At 42.8% G+C, this 21,055-nt stretch overlaps 1 protein-coding gene across 4 annotated transcripts in view; it reads right to left on the bottom strand.

Moving 5' to 3' along the window:
- Positions 1-21,055, bottom strand: part of Dnajc6 (DnaJ heat shock protein family (Hsp40) member C6) — a 156,560-nt gene that overhangs the window by 30,339 nt on the left and 105,166 nt on the right. For all 4 annotated transcript variants that reach the window (XM_087549066.1, XM_087549068.1, XM_087549067.1 and 1 more), the window contains 8 exon segments: positions 11,236-11,358; positions 8,124-8,257; positions 6,411-6,605; positions 5,204-5,321; positions 3,803-3,882; positions 2,784-2,977; positions 2,595-2,675; positions 730-1,164 (listed from right to left, as the gene is read on the bottom strand). In XM_087549066.1, coding sequence (XP_087405192.1) covers positions 730-1,164; positions 2,595-2,675; positions 2,784-2,977; positions 3,803-3,882; positions 5,204-5,321; positions 6,411-6,605; positions 8,124-8,257; positions 11,236-11,358 — 1,360 coding nt within the window.

Here is a 21,055-nt window from a genome sequence, read left to right as displayed (position 1 = left end):
TAAATATCAGCTGCTGTAGTAAATGATAGCTCATCCACCACCATTGCCAAGCAGCAGTAACTGAAGTCCACTCAAGGCTTAAGTCCCAAGAAGAGAAAACTAAGAGTGTAGAGTTAAACCAGAGGGTCATGATGCCTGCTTCAAGAGAGCGTCTTCTAGATAAGGAAAGGTTGCACCCATGACATCTCAGCGATACAGTTGGCTTAACAAGGCCTGCTCAGTGACAGCATCAGGGGGCGTGCCAACACAGACAGAGAAAAAAGTTCACAAAGCCCCACCCCTAGATGAGGGGCCATGGATTGAGAGAGTTGGTCTCCCCAGGGACAAGTCCCAGATAGGTTATGCAATCCTAAACACATAGGAGTAACACTAGAGGGACTCAGTAGTTTGATATAAATGTGGCAATAACGAGAAAGAGGAGATTATGAACTTCAGAGGCGAGTGAGGGAGACTTGGAGGAGGGAGAGTGAAAGAGAGAAATGATGCAAATATAGTATTCATATATAAAATATTCAAAAAAGTAAAAATTTAAATGCAAGAGTATGGAGTTTAAATACTTCCCTTTATCTCTCTACCAAAATGGACAATACTTGCATTCTCCTCATGTTTTGACAAGAAACTTTCAAAAAAAATCCACCAAAGTTCAGCTTATTAGAACATTTGAGTTCTACATGTTTGGCCCAAAAGATAGCCCTGAAATCTGAGATAGCAGAGAAATAGGAAGATTACCTTCTCCCACTCTTAGGGTTGGCGATGCAGAGGCGGAAGTGGTGGCTCGGCGTGGTGTGGACTGCGCAGACGCAGGTCCACTTGGGTGAAACACATCTTCGACTCCAACCTGTCCTGCCTGGGCAGGACCTGTGGCACCTCCACCCCCAAACAGGTCACTCAGCAGTTCAGAATTGCTGGGAGGAGCTGCCAAGGGGGAGAAGTTCGTGCTCACATCGGACCCTTCCAGGCCCAGAAGGTCCACCTCCTCTGGGGGAGGAGGCGCAGCTGGCTCCTGCTGCTTTTTGCCAGGCTTCTTGGCTCCATGAGGCTTGTCACCATCAGCATTGCCATGTGGGCTTGAGAGAGTCAGTAGTTCATCATCCGACTGCTCGCTTTCCTGATTCACCAGGGCTGCGTGGTCCTCCTCACACCGTGACTTCTCTGATTTCTGATCTAAAAAAGGCCAATGTGCAAATAAACAATCAGATGACTGACTGCGGGGTCAGGTGAGTTTTGTTATGTGTACACTGTTGCAGAAAGAGAAAAATATGCTACTCATGATATTAGTATATTTTACATACCTTCTAAAATATAAAAAACGCAGGCAGATAAGAGATTACATTGTGTTAAAACCTATGTTCATCTACAGAGATTCTTCCCTTTTAAAAAAGACTTTGTTGTGTGTGTGTGTGTGTGTGTGTGTGTGTGTGTGTGTGTGTGTGTGTGTGTGTGTGTGTGCCTGTATTGTGTATGCCTGGACACCATGTGTGTGCTTGGTGCCTCTACAGGCCAGAAGAGGACATCAGATTCCCCACAACTGGAGTTACAGATGGTCCTCTGTAAAAGCATCATGTACCCTTAACAACTAAGCCAACTTTCCAGGCCCATACAGAAATTATCTCTACATATTAACATGGCAGTGGCAAGATTATTAGAAGCCATTACTATGAGAAAGAAGCAAGGTAGGGACCAAGAAAGGGGCTAATGATCTATCTGCAAGCCACATCTGCCTGGGCTTCCGAGTCTGAGAAGCTTCTGTTCCATTTTTCAAAAGAAAATTCTATAAACAAACCTTTGGATCCGAAGGAATCATATGAGTACTTTTTAACCCAACACTGAAAACATCGACAGAATCTAGAAATGCTACGTTACATACCCACATTGAAGGAATCAAGAAAATGTTCCTGAGGCCATTTTTGAAGCTGAACCGACACCCCTTTCACATATAAAGTTTGAATGTTCGATTCTATACCACACTTTGTAGCTAACATCTGCATACTGCAAAGCAAGCATGGCCAGAGTACATTAACTTGGATGCCAACGGCTGTCTCCTCAAGATAGTAACGTAAAGTGCTAGGTTGAGAAGGAATCTGGAAATGCCTCCAGGTATGGGAGAAAATAGCACAGTGGTAGAGCCCCATGTGGGCTAATGGTTGCTAAAGCAACTAGCAGAGATACAAGTCTTCACCATACCTGGGCAAGACCCATCCCACCTTGCTACAGTGCTTGAGACAATGCCCAACTGCATGACGTTAGAGTATCTGCCTGCAGGCAGGAAACTGAATGCTTTCTCAGTCTTTCTGAGTTGTCTGCAACCTATAGAGGGATCTTCTAATATGCCACACTACATCAATGTTGAAAGATGTGGCTTGGAAACACTGCAAATGAAGAAGGTATAATTTAGCCTACATTGACTTTTTGGTCAGTCTGAGCACTTACAAACTTGAAAGCAGGCAAGATGCCAATTTGAAAAGCGGATGATGGGAAGGATCTGAAATAAGGGAAAAAGGAAGCATTGAGACTGCTTCAAGAAGAGTTTAATGACAGCAGACAACTTAATCACTTAATCATCTAAGCGTCCCAAGATAAAGGCTCTGCTATACCTTGCCAACACAGAGAGGCAAAGAAGCCTCCTTGCCCAAGATTCCTCGGATGGTCTGGAGGGAGATCTGCTGGAGCCTGACCTACAACACAAAAGGTCACAGGGTCAACCAAACACTGGAAACAATATGTAACGCAGTATGTAATGCAGAGGCTTCACCCTAAAAACTCAAACCATCCATGACCCATACCCCCTAAGGCCAGAGTATCCTGATGCTCCTGCTGAGAGGAGAAGAGGATGCTGGGGTTCACATCCTTTGTGCAGTAGTGCTCCCATGGTGGAGTTAGGTCGATCACTTTGTCTTGGGGCTGTACTTCTATATCCAGTGTCACTTGGAACAGCTGAGGATATTTTTCTGGTACATCACATGCATCCAACTCAGGCCTAGTGGGAAGAAAAACAGCGGCACAAACAGTGCAGTCAGCAGGATGCTCGACACAGCACCCACCTCAAGCTGTCAAGTTCTGCTTGGAGCTCACTTCTAGGTTGACTCAGGTACTAACTAGGTGTTACTTCGCTGTGCCTCAATTTCCTCATATAGAGAAAACAGAAGAATAACACATCTTCAACTTGGACTTCTACAGAACATATTGAGAAAAGCACAGTGAGAAGCAGAGTTGATACATCTGGCCAGTAAACACAGGCATGGCTAAATGGGTCATCGAAATAGTGAGACAGATCCAAAGCCACCTTCTGAGCCTGAACCCCTGAATCCCTTCATAGCTTCCTGTCTCTTAGCTCCAGCAAACACCCCTACCCACCACCCCACATCTAGCCACACCCTGAGATCCATAGCCACATAATGTTATAGCATCTGCAGGTCCATATTTAGTGCAGTTGGGTTCCCCAGAACCTCTTTTGGTACTATAGCCAGTCACCCCTTGTGAGGGGTCACTGCTTTTGCCATCCCAGAAATTAAAGTATGCCATTCCTGTTGGTGATAGCTATCCGCAAACACACAGGATCAAGGTCGTAATCCTTTGTTCCCTAACATTGAACAGTAGACCTTTCTAGTTAACTCGTTGGTCCATCTGCTCTTTGTAAGCTCAACCATACTCAATGGAAGGATTTCAAACACATGCAGCCTCTCGAAGTGGTGAAGCCACAGTCAACAGTCTGCAGCTCAGGACTCTGGAGACAACAGCACGCTATTATAGACATGGCTTTCCTGTCATGCTGGTAAAGACCTCAGGTCCAGACAGCACTTACTTGGTGAACTTTAAAACTGTTGTGTCCAGTGGTATAAATCCAGAATGAAACTGGAGCTGGAATATCTGTGTGTTGGTCACCTAAAATATGTGCAAGAAGCACAATCAGTAGGAGAAAAGGGAGTCTACATTGCAGACTGTGCCTGTACCTTCTATTGCTTCTTTATCTGATTCTTTGTAGACTATAAATATTAAATGATTGCCCAGGTTTGTTTCTAGTTTCTCTCCACGAGAATAAGTCATTTCCTTACTCATCAATGTCCTGTGCTCTTCTGTATTCTTTCTTCCCAGGGATTCCTGCTCCAACCTGAGAAACTCATTCTTCAAGGCCTATTTCCATAGTCTGTATGGCCACCACTAGCTAAAAAAAAATCTATTGCAATGACAACGCCCCATCTGCCTTCTGATACAGCACAGTGGATATTCGTATGTTTTTTTTGCCCCTTCTAGGATCAGTTCTGTAAAGCTAAGAATACAGTTTTACTTCTTATTAATCCAAAACACCTAGGCAATAGACGTAATATATGTTCTTAGCAAATATTTGAGTAAGATATAATTGCTGGCAACATCTTTCCCAATAGCCAGAGTAGAAATAATCTAAACATAGAGACTTAATAAATGTGGTATATCCATTCAGTGGAGCATAGCTTAGCTATATATAGGAATGGAATACTGCTACATGCTAAAACACAAATAAATCCCCAAGCTATTACACTGAGCAAAAAAAAAGTCAGCCATAGGAGACCACATATTATATGATTACATTTATGTGAAATGTCCCCTTATAGGCAAGTGTATAGAAATAGGAAAAAGATTCATGGTAGTAAGGAGATGAGGTAGAAAGGAGGGATGGTTAGTGACTGCCAATGGGTACAAAGTTTCTTTTAGTGGTGAAGAAAACACTTTTAAATAAGGTAATTCTAATAGTAACAATACCTTTCACATACACTAAAAATCAGGGAGAACTTGGGGAAGGTATTCTGGGAATGGAACTCAGGCCATAAGGGATTGGACGCAAGAACTTTTACCTGCTGAACCATCTCTTAGGGAAAAAAATTTAACTATATCATACTTAGTTGACAGTGCTCATGTTATAGTGATCCCCTAATCACAGCACTGAGAAAAAAAAACGCAGATTCTCAAGAGCATGGCTTGCTGAAAGTTATGATGCAAGAAAGTCTCCCCAGGACTATGTGTAAGTCTCAACCTGCCTCAATCTCCATTCCCTCCCACAGTGATGGCAGTGATGGAGAAGACAGACACCAGCAAGCTGTAAGGCTCCTTTTTACTCTAAACCCACATGTCAATCAAGCCCAAAGTGATACAGAGAAACGACCCAGTAATATTCACGTTACAAACTCAGGTGAGCTCACAGACAGTCCACATCCTCCTGAAAGCTTACCTTAGCCTGCAGCCGGCTCCCGATGGTTGACCGCAAGTGGTACATGGAAACAATGACGTCACCTTGGACTGTGATGTTCAGAGGGATGAAGATTTTCCCATCTTGGACACGGTATTCTCTTTAAACGGAGATCAGAAGAGACCATGAGAGTGTCCAGTCTGGTCCAATCACAGACACGGCAATACTCCTCTACGGCTCTAAGGGACCTGCTTGCCCAGACTAGACAAAGAAGCTCCTTCCTATCTTGTATAAAGGTAAGAATGTAGCCAGTATGGACTGGCTGCACACTGTTTCTGGGCTGGGGGAGCATTAACATAGCAATATAGGCCTTCTATGTCCAATCTGGACTTTTAGACACATCTTGCTTTCCTCCAACAACCGTGCCCCATATAGTCATCTTTTCTTGACATTAACAGTAAATTCTAACCAAGGTCAGAACAGAAATAAAAATGCTATACTCTCTGGAAGTCTAGACCACTGACTCCAAAATTAACCTATTGCCAACTAAGTCCTATTGTGTTACCAGCCACCCCCTTCTCTCCAAAACCCCAAGGACCTCCCACTGGTGCCTGCTCATCTTTGTCGATCATATGATTACTTTCAAGTGCATCCTCTTTATAGTGGAATGAATGAGAATGGCCCCCATAGGCTCATATATTTCAATAGTTTGGTTCCTCGGTTGGTAGAACTGTTTGGAAAGAATTAAGAGGTGTAGACTTGTTGAAGGAGGTGTTACTAGGGATGGGCTTAAGACTTCAAAACCCTACACCACTCTTACTTAGCTCTTTCTGCCTCCTGATAGGTAGAATGAATGCTCCCATGCCTCCTACACGATGGTCATAGACTCATCCTCTGAAACTGTAAGTTCCCAATACATCTTCTTTCTATAAGTTGCCTTGGTCCTAGTGTCTTATTACATTAATTTAAAAGTAACTAAAACAATCATCTACCCTAATCACAGTCTCCTTTTTAAATGTGCAGGTCTTCTGAACCCACCCCACTTCCCTCACCTGGACGACTCAAATGCTGTCCTTAAGAACCCAGTACCACTGCGTATAAAGGAGAAAAATCCTTGGATTAGCTGAGCTCATCTTTGATTAAACATATGTTGAGCTTTAAAAAAAAATCGCCCATCACCGAGATAAGCAGGAAGAATCCAATTCACACAGGAATTAAATATGCAAGAAGAGAAAACATCGTGACTTACTTCATTCGTTCGAAGTCTGTGCATGTTGAGAATATTTTAGTTTCTCCAATCAGTACGTCACAGTAAGGGCGGCACCCATTCCTCTGTTTATTGAAGAAGGGAATTGGGCTGACAGTGATTGCCTTGATTGTGAGCGGCTTGAAGTGAGGACGGTAGGGCTTATCTGCAAGTAGGTCACACATGTAGCCTAAGTACCTGAAACAGAAAACTGCCGTTCTATGAGCCCATCACAGCGGGAGGATTGCCATTTTCTGCTGTGAACTTTGTCCTTGCAAATTAAATTGAAATGGAAGTGTACTCTGCACATTCCTAACATTAACTACCACAGGGGAATGCAGACAATTAAGATGGCTTGTACATCGGGTGCTGAAGCCATGGCTCAGTGGTTGTGAGCATAGGCTGCTCTCGCAGAGGACCCAGATTTGGTTCCCAGCAGCCATGTGGTTGCTCACCGAGTCTGTAACTTCAATTCCAAGTGGGTCTGACACCTTTTTTTCTGGCCTCACAGGCACCAGATATGTATGCATTGTACTTAACATGCATATAAGCAAAACATGCATATTCATAACATAAAAATAAATAGGTCTTGTCTTAAATGAGAAAGAGTTTGTTCCACTAACATGCTGAGCTAACAGCAGGGTGTGCAGTCAGTCGGAAGCTTGTGAGAACGCCCGTCCCGCTAGCCTGATATTCGAGCATCTATTTCTATTAAACCTAGCAGATTAAGCAAGCATGTCAGCAAAAGGCAGAGTTGGCTAAACTTTAGAATTTATTATCAAGAATTTTATCCAAAGAAGTAAGAAGATGAAATTTAAGTAAGAATGGAGAAACTAATTATAACTCTGGGAGAGAAAATTAATCAGCTATCTAAAATGGGCTTCCTTTTAAAGCCATTTCACATTTTCTATTTTAACCTGGATCCACTATATTCTTATATCTCAGTCATAAGAAAAAATAGGCTTTAAAACACCTATCCTCTCTTTATTTTTGCATTTGCATATGATAATCACCAGTGTGTGTGTGTGTGTGTTTTTTTCATGTGTAGCCCTGGCTGTCCTGGAACTTGCTCTATAGACCGGGATGGTCTCATACTTATAGGGATCCCCCTGCCTGTGCCTCTGCCTCCCGAGTGGTGAGGTTAAAGGTGTGTGCCACGGTGCCCAGCCACCAGGGCATCTTAGTGAAGGCCTACTGCATGAAACTGGAAGGCACTGGGAGTCGGGCTGGGGAGAAAGGTCAAGACACGTTCAGTGGGTTTTCAGACGGATGCTTAGCACAACACGATCTTAGCTCAGTTCTCACTCGTGTTTCCTCGTCTTTTAAATGACAGGATATAGCGGTACCGTACCCTTTAATCCCAGCATTTGGAAGGCAGAGGCAGCCAGATCTCTGAGTGTGAAGTCAGCCTGGTCTACAGAGTGAGTTGTAGGACATACAGAAAAACTCTGTCTAAAAAGGAGAAAAAAAAAAAAGTAAATGTAGGCATTCTTTAAAATTCCCTCTTAGCTTTAAAAAATCACACTTTCAAATGAAGGTTCATGAACATGTGTGAAAACCCAATGTTCTAATCCATTTTCATTGTTATCATAGTTAAGGATAACACCAAACAATTAGAAAAAAAAATCTAAAAGAGCTCCCGTGAGGCCGACCTTCCGCGGCACCAGGTACGATATAAACCACGCATGTGCCAGCCTGGCGCCTCCATCACTGTACCTCCTGTGGGACGGAGACAGTCCAATTCCTGGTCGCTTTGCGTAGAGTAATCGAACAGCAGGGCCAGGCGTAGAGTAGAGATTACAGAAAATGAACATAGCACCAACCAGAATTGATGATGCGGCCCGTCCATCCTGTCAAGGAAGACCCACAAACGCATCAGAAACATCGATTGCAGGGAAAGCCCGCTCGCAGAGAAGAGAGGACAGAGGAACTGTGGGTTCCTTTCACTTAAGAATTGTTCATTTCAAAACCAAAAATCTGTCCCCACCATGAAATCATAAAGCAGCAAGGAAAGGCTTTTATAACACTGACTCTATAACCCCCTCCCCAAGAAGCTCAGGAAAATAAATACCCCTTGCATATATTTACTGAGAAATAGCTGGTGGTCCTGAGTGATAAAAGAAAGAGGGCTGGGCAAGCCAGGAAGCCAGGCAGGAAAAAGTGCCCACCCTTCATGGCCTCTGCATCCACTCATGACTCCAGGTTCCTACCCGGTTTGAGTCCCTGCCTTGACTTCCCTCAGGGATGAACTGTGATATAGAACTAACTGTAATTGGAGATCAACCCTTTTCTCCTCAGGTTACTTTTCATTGTGATGATTGATCACAGCAGTACAAACTCTAAGGCAGACAACTATGTTTAGTTATTTTAGATCTAATTACGTGTTCATCGTATGTTTCACACTGTTAAACCACCGAACAATTTTTGTTTGAAAACACTTGTGTGCACATGTGCACATGCACTCACATGCGCCCGTGCACAGAGGCCTACGCAGACCAGAAGAGGTTTCAATGGAGCCAAACTCCAGTGCTATAATTACAAGCAGTTGTAAGCCACCAGATGTGGGTTGTGGGAAATGAACTTGGGTCTTCTTAGGAACAACAAGAACTCCTAGCCACAGAGACATCTCTCCAGCCCCCTTTTATGGCTTTCTAGAGCTTGCACACGATGACAGAAAGCCAGGGAATACACAAGGGTGGTTTAGGGTGACCAACAGTTCATAGTAAGTATGCTCGCCATTACAACATCTCCACCTGCACGCAAGTCCACCTTCAATTTGGACTGTGGTGAGCATGGCAATCGAATCCCCAGATAAATCCACAAAGCTTTGAAATTTGACTCATTGTGATTGTAGTATGAAAGGTGGAAAGCCTTGAAACTCTCCAAACACTATCTATCTATCTATCTATCTATCTATCTATCTATCTATCTATCTATCATCTATCTATCATCTATCATCTATCTATCTATCATCTATCTATCTATCATCTATCTATCATCTATCTCTCTATCATCTATCTATCATTTATCTATCATCTATCTATCATCTATCATCTATCTATCATCTATCTATCTATCTATCGTCTATCTATCTATTTATCATCTATCTATCATCTATCTATCTATCATCTATCTATCTATCTATCTTTCTTCCTTTCTTTCTTTCTTTCTTTCTATCTAGTTTCAAGACAGGGTTTCTCTGTGTAGCCCTTGCTATCCTGAAACTAGCTCTGTAGACCAGGCTGACCTCGAATTCACAGTGATCCACCTGCCTCTGCTTCACAAGTGCCGGAACTAGAGGCTTGCATCACCACTGCCTGGCTCCATCTCTCTAAACTTTTAGGAAAAAAACAAATTGAATGAAAATCCTCATAACACTTAAGGCTGCCTAGGTCTAAAAGCAAGCTGTTCTTGGGGGGATGGATTGTGCCTCGGAAAAGCAAGCCCTGCCCTGTGGCATTTGGTACAGATGGTCCATGAAACTACCCACAGGCAGATAAATGTCACTGTCTCTTATTTTTGCTTAAACACAAAGAGTCAGAAAAATTAAATACACTTATATCCATGTTACCCATCTGACCTACAGGCTTACAGATACCAAGCGTTTTGCATTCTTGCCAAGAATTTGGGAATTGAGACAGAAATTTTAAAAACTTCTTCAACTACCTCCTCTGTTCTAGCCAGCTGACTCTTAGGGAGGGGAAAGTCATCCTGGAGGCCCTCAGAGCAAAACAAAAGAACAAACCACAACACGAACTGACTGATGTTTGAAGACAGAATGATTTCCTGTGCTTATGCTTGGCTCCATGTCACAGACTTAACTGCTCAGATCTTTTGTGTTACAGTTCAAAGGCAGTTTCCTTCTGCACAAGGACAGTCCTGTGGGACACGGGCAGGGAACGGCCGGAGGTGATGCCATGTAATAAATGCCACAGGTGATCTTTAGGTGCACAGTGGAAATGTCTGTGCTATGAAAAATACTCGAGTTGGAAGAATTGTGGTGAAAATTGAGTTTTAGGGGCCAGCTAAGAGGCCTGAGAGAAAAGGCTGGGGAAAGGAGCTGCAGGAAACCAAGCTAAAGACCTATCCATCCCTTTGGGAATCCTTTGCAAATAGAGCTGGTCCATGAAACTACTGACAGGGGGATAAATACCACTTTCTCTTATTTTTATTTAAACACAAATAGTTAAGAAAATTAAATATGTTTACATCCATTTTATCCTTACAAAGCTTAGTGCATTTTGACTCGTGTAGCACATTTTAGAGCCCCTGTATCAAGCAGCCTGTGAACAAAGCCCTCTCCCACTCTAACTCAAGCATCAAGCCACGAATAAAGCCAGGTACTGTGGTCACACCTGTAATCCCATCACTTGGGAAACTGAGGCAGGAGGATTGCCACAAATTCAGATCCTGCCTGGACTACACAGTATGAATTCATCCAAAAACAAAATAAAACACCACCAAGAATAATAAATTTCTTCCTTTAATAATTATTTTTTCCTTTAGGGGACTAGGGGGGAAAAGACTGAAAAATAAGAAGATAGTTTTTTTTTTTCTTTTCTTTTTCTTGGAGCTGGGGACCGAACCCAGGGCCTTGCACTTGCTAGGCAAGTGCTCTACCACTGAGCTAAATCCCCAACCCCAAGAAGATAGTTTTTAACACTAATATATCATTTCTTTTCTTCCATCATTTTTATCTGCCTAGCATTACTTTACCTCTAAGTAGAGTCTCAGTAAATGCTGCTACACTCGGCCGTTACCCTTCTGGACACAGCTGGGTCCACATCTCACCAAACTCCCAGCAGCAGAAGGAACACAGATCACTCACCAAGCAGTGGACAACACAGACATTTTTGGGATTCTGCAGCAGCCAGTTATACATATTCCGACACACAGCAAACAGGTTGTGTAGACTTGGGGCCTGCCTGATGGGCCAACTGCACTCTGAGACCTAAGGGGATGGAGAAAGGAAATTAATCCTCCCATTGATTCACCTCCATAAGCACATATCACATAAAACTTGTGGAAGTAGCATTCTGTCGTCTTTCCATGTCTGGAGCAGGGTCTAAACGCAGAAAAGGCAAACTTGATCAATTATCTGTTAAGATCTCCACAATCACAAGTTATGCCAACCTTCCAGAAGTGGCACCCTTTGATATGGACAGGCAGAGGTGGGAAAGGGGTCTAAATACAGAAAGAAGAGGAGCTTTATCCCACCAGTTTTATAATCCGGGGTTTCAGTACATAGCCCAGGCTAACCTTAAATTCACCATCTTCCTGCCTCAGCCTTCTAAGAAATAGGATTACGGATCGAATAGCCTGGCTTAATTTAGCGGCAGCTTTGTTTGGTTGGTTAGTTATTGTTTTGTTTTGTTTTAATTAAAGAACTCCTTTCTGCGGAAGATATGAAAACAAATTTAGAAATGCACTTTTAACTAACTAGATCATTCATGCTGATGTTTGGGTTTTTTTAAACTGCCTTACGTAGCCCAGAATTCAGCTTCTAGTACTCTTCTTCTAGATGCTTCTTATAAACTCTGTGCTCTCTGCTTACATCTGAGCTCCCCTGACAACATGAAAAGTCCTGCAGAGGGAGCCAGGGATGGCTTATATGTCTTAGTTCCCCTCTGCAGGGGAACTATTCTCCCACCTTCCTTTAATTTGACAGGTTAGAGCCCCACTATAACACTGCTTGTCCTCATCCATTTGACAATCAAAAACGACAAGTATTGATTAGATGACCATTTTATTCATGAGAAAATTGGCTCTCAAAGGTGAATTACCTACATAGCCACACTGCTAAGTCTGGGTCTTTTGAGCAGTATCCACTAGCTTTGGTGGCACTGGCTGGATGACCAGCTGGCATACAGTGCAGAGCACATGCCCTGACCGACTACATATTTACTCGTCTATCTAATGATAAGAAGTTTGTACTTGGGTAGACTTTACATCTTTAACCCTTACTCTCCTCATAAAATTTGGTGGATGGGACTGCCTTTCACAGCTATCGGTCGGTATTACAGGAGAATCAACTGCCAGGGCTTAGTTTGTGTCTGACACAACACAAACTGGTCAAAAAAAAAAAACGTTAGAAATTATTATTTAACTACTTAGTTAAATCGTCAGTGCAAAGCTCCAATGTCAGACTGAAAACACTAAGCCCGTGTGGTAAGAGTATGGGCGAGGGGTAGACCTCTAGGGGCCCTAAGATGATCTGAGAGGATTGGGGAGAAGGCTCAGAAGGTAAAATGTTTGCAGGCTAGAATGAAGACCAGAATTTAAATAGAACCCACAAAACCACTGATTAGGCATTGTGGCATTCACTCAGGAGGCAAAGCCCCGGGGCCAGCTAGCTAGTGAGCTTCTGGTTCATCAAGAGACCCTTCATTAATTAATCAAGTAAAGAGTGACTGAGGTAGACAATGTTAACCTCAGGACTACCCCACCCCCATACACACTCACACAGGAGGAGGAGAAAGAAGAGGAAGGAGGCTATTTGAAGAGATCTCTTCTGGAATCTCCATTCTTCCAATAGAAGGAGGCAAAAGAACCAGTCAGGGGACTGGTAAGGTTTTGGGGACACGAAGGAAGGGATGGAGGTGGCTTAGCCAAATGGTACTAGGGTACAGACATATCTTAGCAACTCAGGAGACAAAAAAGAAGTCTCAGTAAGTGCTCATGTGACTGCAGTGCCTGTGTGCACTGGAGTGCACTTAACAGACCTGTTAAGGGTGACAGCCATGTTTGTGGCTTGAGTGGCCAGATGGATGGAAGCAAAGGAATAATGTCATCAAGGTGCCCGGCCTGGTACAAAATACCAGGGTGATGGGAACAAAGGGATGGTGCTATCAAGGTTGCTTTGTGGTACAAAATATCTGGGTAAGAAAACTCAAACACCTCCAACTTTCTGTGCTCTGCACTGGGCGAAGAAGGAAGGCAGGAGGAATCTCATTGGTTGGCCCTTTGCTAATCACTAGATAGTACTAATAAACATAAAAATGAGGAATTATCTATGTGTGCTGACCTCAGAAAGCAAAGATTGGAATTCCCTCTCTGGTCTACTGGAGTCGCTTTTTCTATACAATGACTAGGTGACAAGGACTTTCCAGGTTACCCATTTTTCTATACCCTTGAGAACGGTAAGTGTAGCATGGTAAACAATGTATGAGAAATGCTTCACAAAACTCCCAAAGGGTCCAGGAGGTACCAGATCAAAAACTCCATGTGGCTAATACCTTCTACCCCACATAAGTCAGAGGCAAACCCCTTCTACCCAACACAAGTCAGAGTTACCCAGGCCACTATTTACTTCCCAAGTCTGCTCCCCACTGATGTTTTCTCAAGGAATAAAAATGTATGAGGGAAATACCCATACGGAGGATGGAGAGGGGAGGGGATGGGGGCTTATGGACAGGAAACCGGGAAAGGGAATAACATTTGAAATGTAAGTAAAGAAATATATCTAATAAAAAATTTTTTTAAAAAAATGGCTTGCAGAATAAAACAGTTGAAAAACTAGGAGAATGGATTTTGTTGTCGGGGTTATATAATACAGATCTGTAGATGCTGTTTCCTGTTGCTGATGTTTCTCTTGGAAAACTTTGTTACCTTTGGAAGCCCAATTTCATGTGTTCTCTCATCTCTGACTTTCTGACACTCACAGATAGAATCAGTCACCTTTATACACATGCCCTGGTCGGTTTTCAACCGTCCCAGTTTTCATTAGTAAAACAGCATAGTTAAAGATTCAGGATGGTTTTTTTTTTTTAAGATTTATTTATTCTATGTATATGAGTACAGTGTAGCTGTCTTCAGACACACCAGAAGGCATCTGATCCCGTTACAGATGGTTGTGAGCCGCCATGTGGTTCCTGGGAACTTAACTCAGGACCCCTGGAAGAGCAGTCAGTGCTTTTAATCACTGAGCCATCTCTACGGCCCCAGGTTGGTTTTTATGTTGCAGTTTCTGCTGATGACCTACATTAACTTTCCCAAGCTTCCATTCTCTGGGGTATTGAGTGAAAGTTGAGTAACCTAGAGTTATTGTTAAGATTAGGTCATGCTTAGTGTCAGCTCTTTGAATTGACTGCTCTGTCTCCCTCCCTGCCTACTGAGTTCCATGAGAAAAGATAGCCCAACTTCTCCTGTAACCTCACAGTTGGTGTCTATGTCTTAGGTGGATAGGTGCTAAATGAATAAATAAAAACTAAAGGAATAAACCCTACTTCGCAATCTCTTTTTGCAATAGGATTTGTCTAATATCTTGTTAAATGACGTATTCCATTTTTATTTATGAGTATGTTATATGTACATTATGTGTGGGTACACATAGGGGCCAGAGAGGGCATAAGATCCCCTGGAGCCAGGGTTGCCAGAGGTTGTGAGCTGTCCCACATGGGTGCTGGGAGCTGAAACCTGATCCTTTGCCAAAAAAAAAAAAAAAAAAAAACCCACCAGTCAGTGTTCTTAAATACTGAGCTCTTAAAGGCTGAGCCATCTCACCAGCCTCTACACATAGGTCCTTGAGAAAGGACAGACAGATCAAAATCAAATTTTTTGGAAATGTTTTAGACTACAGCAGAGTGAAAATACAAGCAAATTTTCTTCTTAGGTAGAAATTTTAAAACGTTTAAAAACTGTATGCTAACCACCCACCCACATACACATGTCAATACCTGAAATGAGTCTCAGCTAAAAGCTGGCTAAATTGTTCTTAGCACAATAGGCAAACAGCTCTAGAATCATTAAATCAATCAAAGAAATAATATTAATTTAAAATACTCCATAATTATATCTTTACTTGATATATAATTACATGGCACTAGGCAAACACATAATTAGAATTTAAAAAAAAACATGTATTCTGTCTAAAGTAGGAAAAACATTAAGCCATAAACATCCCACCACCAGCAGCAGCAAATTAGGAATCTGATCAGTGCCAGCTTTCTGTGATTCTCTAGGTCACACTCTATACAATGTGCCTGATTCTAGGCTGTTTGACACTTCATTACCCCATCTCCCTGAATGCTGCTGGAGTCACTGAGTATCAGAGAATACCACGGCAGTCACAGGGTCACCAGGACACTGGAAGAGGCAAAGACAGCAGCAAGGCTGAAGCTGGATGCCACCAATCTTGACCTTCCTCTAAGCTGTGTGCTAAGCACAAGAGCCAACAGTGCGGCAGTGAGGCTGCCATGCCCTGTCTGGTGTTTGCTGATTAGTACATTATTTGTGGAAGACAGGTATTTCAGTCACCAATTGTGATATTCTATTATTACCAGGGTTAGTCTTTGTCACCATTTACTTAATTCAGGCCAGACATTACTAATCCAATTTATCTTTTACAATAAGCACGTGGGAAAAACTGCTTATGCAGGTTAAGGATGGTGTTCAACTGGTAGGACGTTTGCCTTCCATATATGAGGTCCTGGATTTGATCAGAGGAAGAAAAAGGAGGAGGAAAAGGGGGGCAGGTGCTGGAGGGGACAGGAGAGAGGTAGGTAGGGTCAGGAATTTGAAAAATAAAAATATATAGCAGTGGGAGATGTGGAACTGCAGGTAGCCACTGGATGGTTCCAGATGCCAGGGAAGCAAGACGCTTCCTGGACCCAACAGGGATGACTTTAGCTGAAATGTGCAGTGAAGGGGAGAAAAAAATGGAGCAGAGAGTGAAGGAAGGGCCATCTGGGGACCGCCCCACCTGGGGATCCATCATGTCTGCAGACACCAAACCCAGACACTGATGCTGTTGCCAAGAGGCGCTTGCTGACAGGGACCTGGTGTGGTTGTTCCCTGGGAGGTCCAGCCAGCAACTGACCAAGGCAGATGCAGATGCTCACAGCCAACCATCAGACTGACCCAGGTGGGGAAGCTGACGGAAGGACTGAAGGAGCGGAGGGGGATTGCAACCCCATAGGTAGAACAGTGTCAGCTGGCAGGACCACCCAGTGCTCCCAGGGACTAGACCAAGGAGTATACAGAGACGGATCAATGGCTCCAGATACATATGTAGCAGAGGATGGCCTTTTCTGACATCGAAGGGAGGGGAGGCCCTTGGTCCTGTAGAGATTTGGTGTCCCAGTGCAGGAGGATGCTGGAGCGGTGGGGTGGGAATGGGAGCTCCCTCATAGAAGCAAAGGGGAGGGGGAAGAGGGTGGATGGGATGGAGGGGGTTATGGAGGGGTAACCTGGAAAGGGGATATCACTTGAGATGTAAATGACAGGAATGATTAATTTTTAAAATGAATAATAAAAGAAAAGGGAAAGGAAGAGGAATAAAAGATGAAGGATGTCGGGGAATAAAGAAAGGGTTGGAGGGAGGAGGGAGGGGGAAGACATTTGTGAGAGAGATACTGTTATTGTCATAATTATCTTTTATATAGTGTTGCGGTTTGAGACAGGGTCTCTCTGTAGCTTTTGCTGTCCTGGTACTAGCTCTGGAATTAGACAGGTTAGTCTCAAAATCACAGAGATTTGCCTGCCTTTGCCACCTGAGTGCTGGGATTAAAGGCAGGTGCCATAACACTTGACTGTCATAATTATACAAGAAAAGAACTGAGTCGAGGAATGTCCTGTTCAGTAAAAGGAACAATTGAGATAGGAGCCCAAGGTAAATTTTAAAACTTATTATTTGTGTATAATTTCATCCCAACAAAAATAATAAATTCTACCATGATGCCCTGCCTATAGTTGTTAAGAAGCGCTCCATAATGCATCTGTAAGGTGGTAACTGACCTTACCCTAGGTAGAGACATTCAGTTCCTGAAAGGTCATGTATCTGTAGTGTGTGAGCCTCTGGCTCCCAGTGTAGGCTCTGCTTCTGCCTTCCTAATTCCTGCCCTGATGCTAATGTACAGAGGCTGAGAGAGAGCTTATCACTCTCTCCTCCACAGCCACCTCCTAACCAACCTCAAACTAAAGAAGAAATGACCAGGGGTTACTGGAACTTCTTCAGTGGACTCTGAAAAGAATGAGGGAAGACCCTGTCTTGCAGTCATGAGCCCTGTAAGCTCCCCAAATCATTAACCACCTTCTAAAACCAGAACTGTTTTCAAAGGCAAAAAAATATATCCTACAAGATTTGGAATTTATCTGCTTGAAGGAAGACTTTAATAAGACTTTCCCAATACTATCCTTCATAGGTGGACAGAGAAGGGCAAGCCCGGGCAGCACTGAATGGCATTGCCCAGAACTTCAGAACACTGGACAAAGTTAGACCTGATCTCTATTCATCCAGCTTTCTATTTTCTCCAACAGTATTGCCAAGAAATAAGTGAAGTAATGATTCTTGATATTTGACATTAAAGGACATAGTTACAAGCCTGTGCAGAAACACACACATGCACACACACACACACACACACACACACACACACACACACACATGCATGGTAGATCAATACAGTGTTAACATTGGAGATGATAAAAATGAAGATTAGGATCTAGGTAGCAGTGATGGTTATACAACCTTACTGGATGTAATTAATGAAACTGTGGTTAAAATTGTATCATTGTTATATACATTTTCCCATAATGTTTTTAATAGTTCTCTGAAACATACCAGTTGATCTACATACACAATGTCCTTATCTATGTTTGCCATTCAGATTAAGAATATTTGTTTTAGGGCTAGAGTTGGCTCAATATAAGAGCATATACTCCTGCAGATGACCCAGGTTCAGTCCCCAGCTCCCACCTTGGGTGACTCACAACCATGTGTAACTGCAGTTCCAGAGGATCCAATGCCCTCTTTTGGCTTACATGGGCAATGATGCATATGGTACAGACACCTATGGACACAGTACATAAAAATGCACACAGGTACATGAATAACCATTGAAAATATACAATTTTCAAAAAGAAGGTTTGGCTTAGCCAATTCGTCCTTTCGGTCTTCTGAATGTCATTGACAGCATTGGCACTTTTAATCCCCAAGGGTAGCTATTTTTCTATGAATAGTAACTTTTTAAAAATTCCTTGGCAATTCTGAATGGGCATTGTAGTGCCTCACTTTCAGTGTGCGTTTATTTAGGGTCAACCCCATTATTAGCTCAAGACTACAAAATTCCTCCTGTCTTATGTGCCTACCTCCTGTCACATATACAAAAACTACAAAACTGCTGTATTGTTGTTTCATATGATTTCTGTTAATTTACGCAGCTTTAAAATCATGCAACTTCACCACGACACAGGAAAAAAAACCCTCAGAAAAGTAAAGTCTTCCCAATACAACCTGTCTTCATTACTATGATCTGTATCCCAAATATTCAACCACAAAAGCTAAGGGGCTGTGACAGAGTTCAGGCTCCATAAAGACACAGATAGATTCCATGAGTCTGTTAGTAACATCAATCCTATAGTACACTATTTCCAATACTGGTCCTTTATGGAAAAATCTACCTGCGTTTATTAAAAGTGAGGTTTCATAGCAGACCTTCACTAAACTGAAAGCAGGAAGGCATGGTTCTAGTCCTCATTGCCCAGAGCAGAAAGACTAAGAAGACAGATTGTCTCAGCATGTGACAATGAGATGCCAATCAGTTCACAGTCCGTGCTGGGAGAGGAGGTCAAGTCTCTTTAGAAAGAGATGTACCAAATCAAAACCGGAGCTAAAGGGACCACTCAGATTTGGGGACTGCCTTCCCATAACTAAGTGTTGAGAGACACAGGAAAGTGGGTCCAGTTCTATTTTAGCCAGCTCTGCTGGAACTCTCAGGGAAGGGTTAAGGAAGGATTAAGGATACTATATAATCTGCAGTAGGGGAAAGAATTGCTAAAGTCTAGGGTATGTGAATTCTCCCCCTTAGTGAAAAAGGACCAGTAAAGGAAAGGGTAGGGAGCCTACAGCTCAGATGACTTTTTATGGAGAATATATAGTTTATGCAAAACTACCGTGTGTGTGTGTATGTGTGTGTGTGTGTGTGTGTGTGAATATGTGTAAGTATATGTAAGAGTGTGTGTGTGTGAGCATTTATACTGTGTATACAAAATTTGTACATTCCTGATTGACACAGAGACTCTAGTAATGAAGGACAGTAAATGACAAAGCTAGAGAGACCAAAGTCCCTCGTGATGAGCCTTATATGACACATTCTACCTTTGTCTGGAAGAAAAATGACATCACTTCCGCTTACAGTGTGATTCCCGCTCTCAGGATCAGCTGCATGCCTGGATCCCCACACTGAGCACCTCCCCAGGCTCTATAGTAGTTATTTACATTCACCTTTAGAATGCCTGCATCCTGTCTCCAAGTAGGCTTAAGTGCCTTGACAACAAGAACCAAATATTTCTACTATAGCTACAACGGCTAACATTTCTTGACACATCCTGTTATTTTTGGAAACATTTATTACCCATGCTGGGTACCCTTCTGTATATCAAATAAAATAAACATGGTCCCTGGTCTCCTAGGGCAAGTGAGAGCAGCCCAGGATAGATGTCCAGTACATAATCCCTGCTCCCCTTGTGTCAATTAAGAGAGTAGCAAGAGCTTTAGTTACACTATTGGGTGTCTTTCTTTATAAATATTTTTATATGGCTCATTGGGTAAAGCATTTGTTGTGTAAGAATGAGAACTTGAGTTTGGATCCACATAAAAGCCAAAGACAGTGGTGTGCGTGGATGCAGAGAGTGGCAAGTCTCAGTTCACTGGCCATGCAGGCTAGCTGAGACCCCAAGCTCTGGGTTCGGTGAGAGACCACATCTCTGGAACACAGGTGGAGAAACAAAGAGGATGCACCAATGCTGGCCTCTGTCTTCCCTAGGGTCCTGCACACACACATGCATACAAATATACAGCGTGGGTGTGAGCTTTTGAAAGAAATTACTCAAGTGTATTTTCATATCTGTAAATGCTTCTATATCAATTGTATAAATTTCCTAACTTTCAGTAGGACACTGAGGCTGTCATAAATAGACCAAAATCAAATGAAACTTCTATAAAAGGCTGCTTGGGGTGCTCCATTGTCCTCCTGTTGTGAGAATAATGGCATTCGGTTAGTGTCCAGATAAGAAAACTCAGCCGCAGATATTTTAAGCACATCTGTAATCCTAGCACCTGGGGGCTAAAGCAAGAAGAGCGAAAGTTCAAGACCATCCTGGGTTCTGTAACAAGACCCTGACTCAATAAACAAAAAGACAGTTGTATTCCATAGAACATCAAGCTCCATTAGTATTTTAAATTCTTTTGCTTGGAATTATGTAGTACAGGGAAAAACAGTTGGACGGTTGGTTTATTGTGAGAGATTTTAATGAACTACATGTAAAATTCCATCACAGAGTGAAAATTTCAATCCAACTACTTCAAAATGGTTTTATTGATTGTCTGCCTTGCTGTCTGTCTGTCTATCTGTCTGAGACATAGTCTTGTTATGTAGCCCAGCCTAGCCTTGAATTTTCTGTGTAGTTAAGGCTGGCCTTGAATTTGTTATCCTCCTATCTCTGCCTCCAAAGTGCTAAGACTACTGGTTTTACCAGCTTCGAAATGGTTTTGTCAGTACTTCTCAGAGAGGGATCCCCCAGCAGGGATAGAAGTGTCCAAGACATTCCTTAGAAATGCAGATTCTTGCTCCACCCCCATCCTCCTAGAGCAGAAGTTGGTGTCTAACAAGCCTTGCAAGTGGTACTTATGCACACAGACATTGAAGAGT

Source organism: Rattus norvegicus, chromosome 5 (assembly GCF_021556685.1).
Source record: "Rattus norvegicus strain SHRSP/BbbUtx chromosome 5, alternate assembly SHRSP_T2T, whole genome shotgun sequence".
NCBI classification, from domain to species: Eukaryota; Metazoa; Chordata; class Mammalia; order Rodentia; family Muridae; genus Rattus; species Rattus norvegicus.
This window is presented reverse-complemented; position numbering and strand designations above follow the sequence as displayed.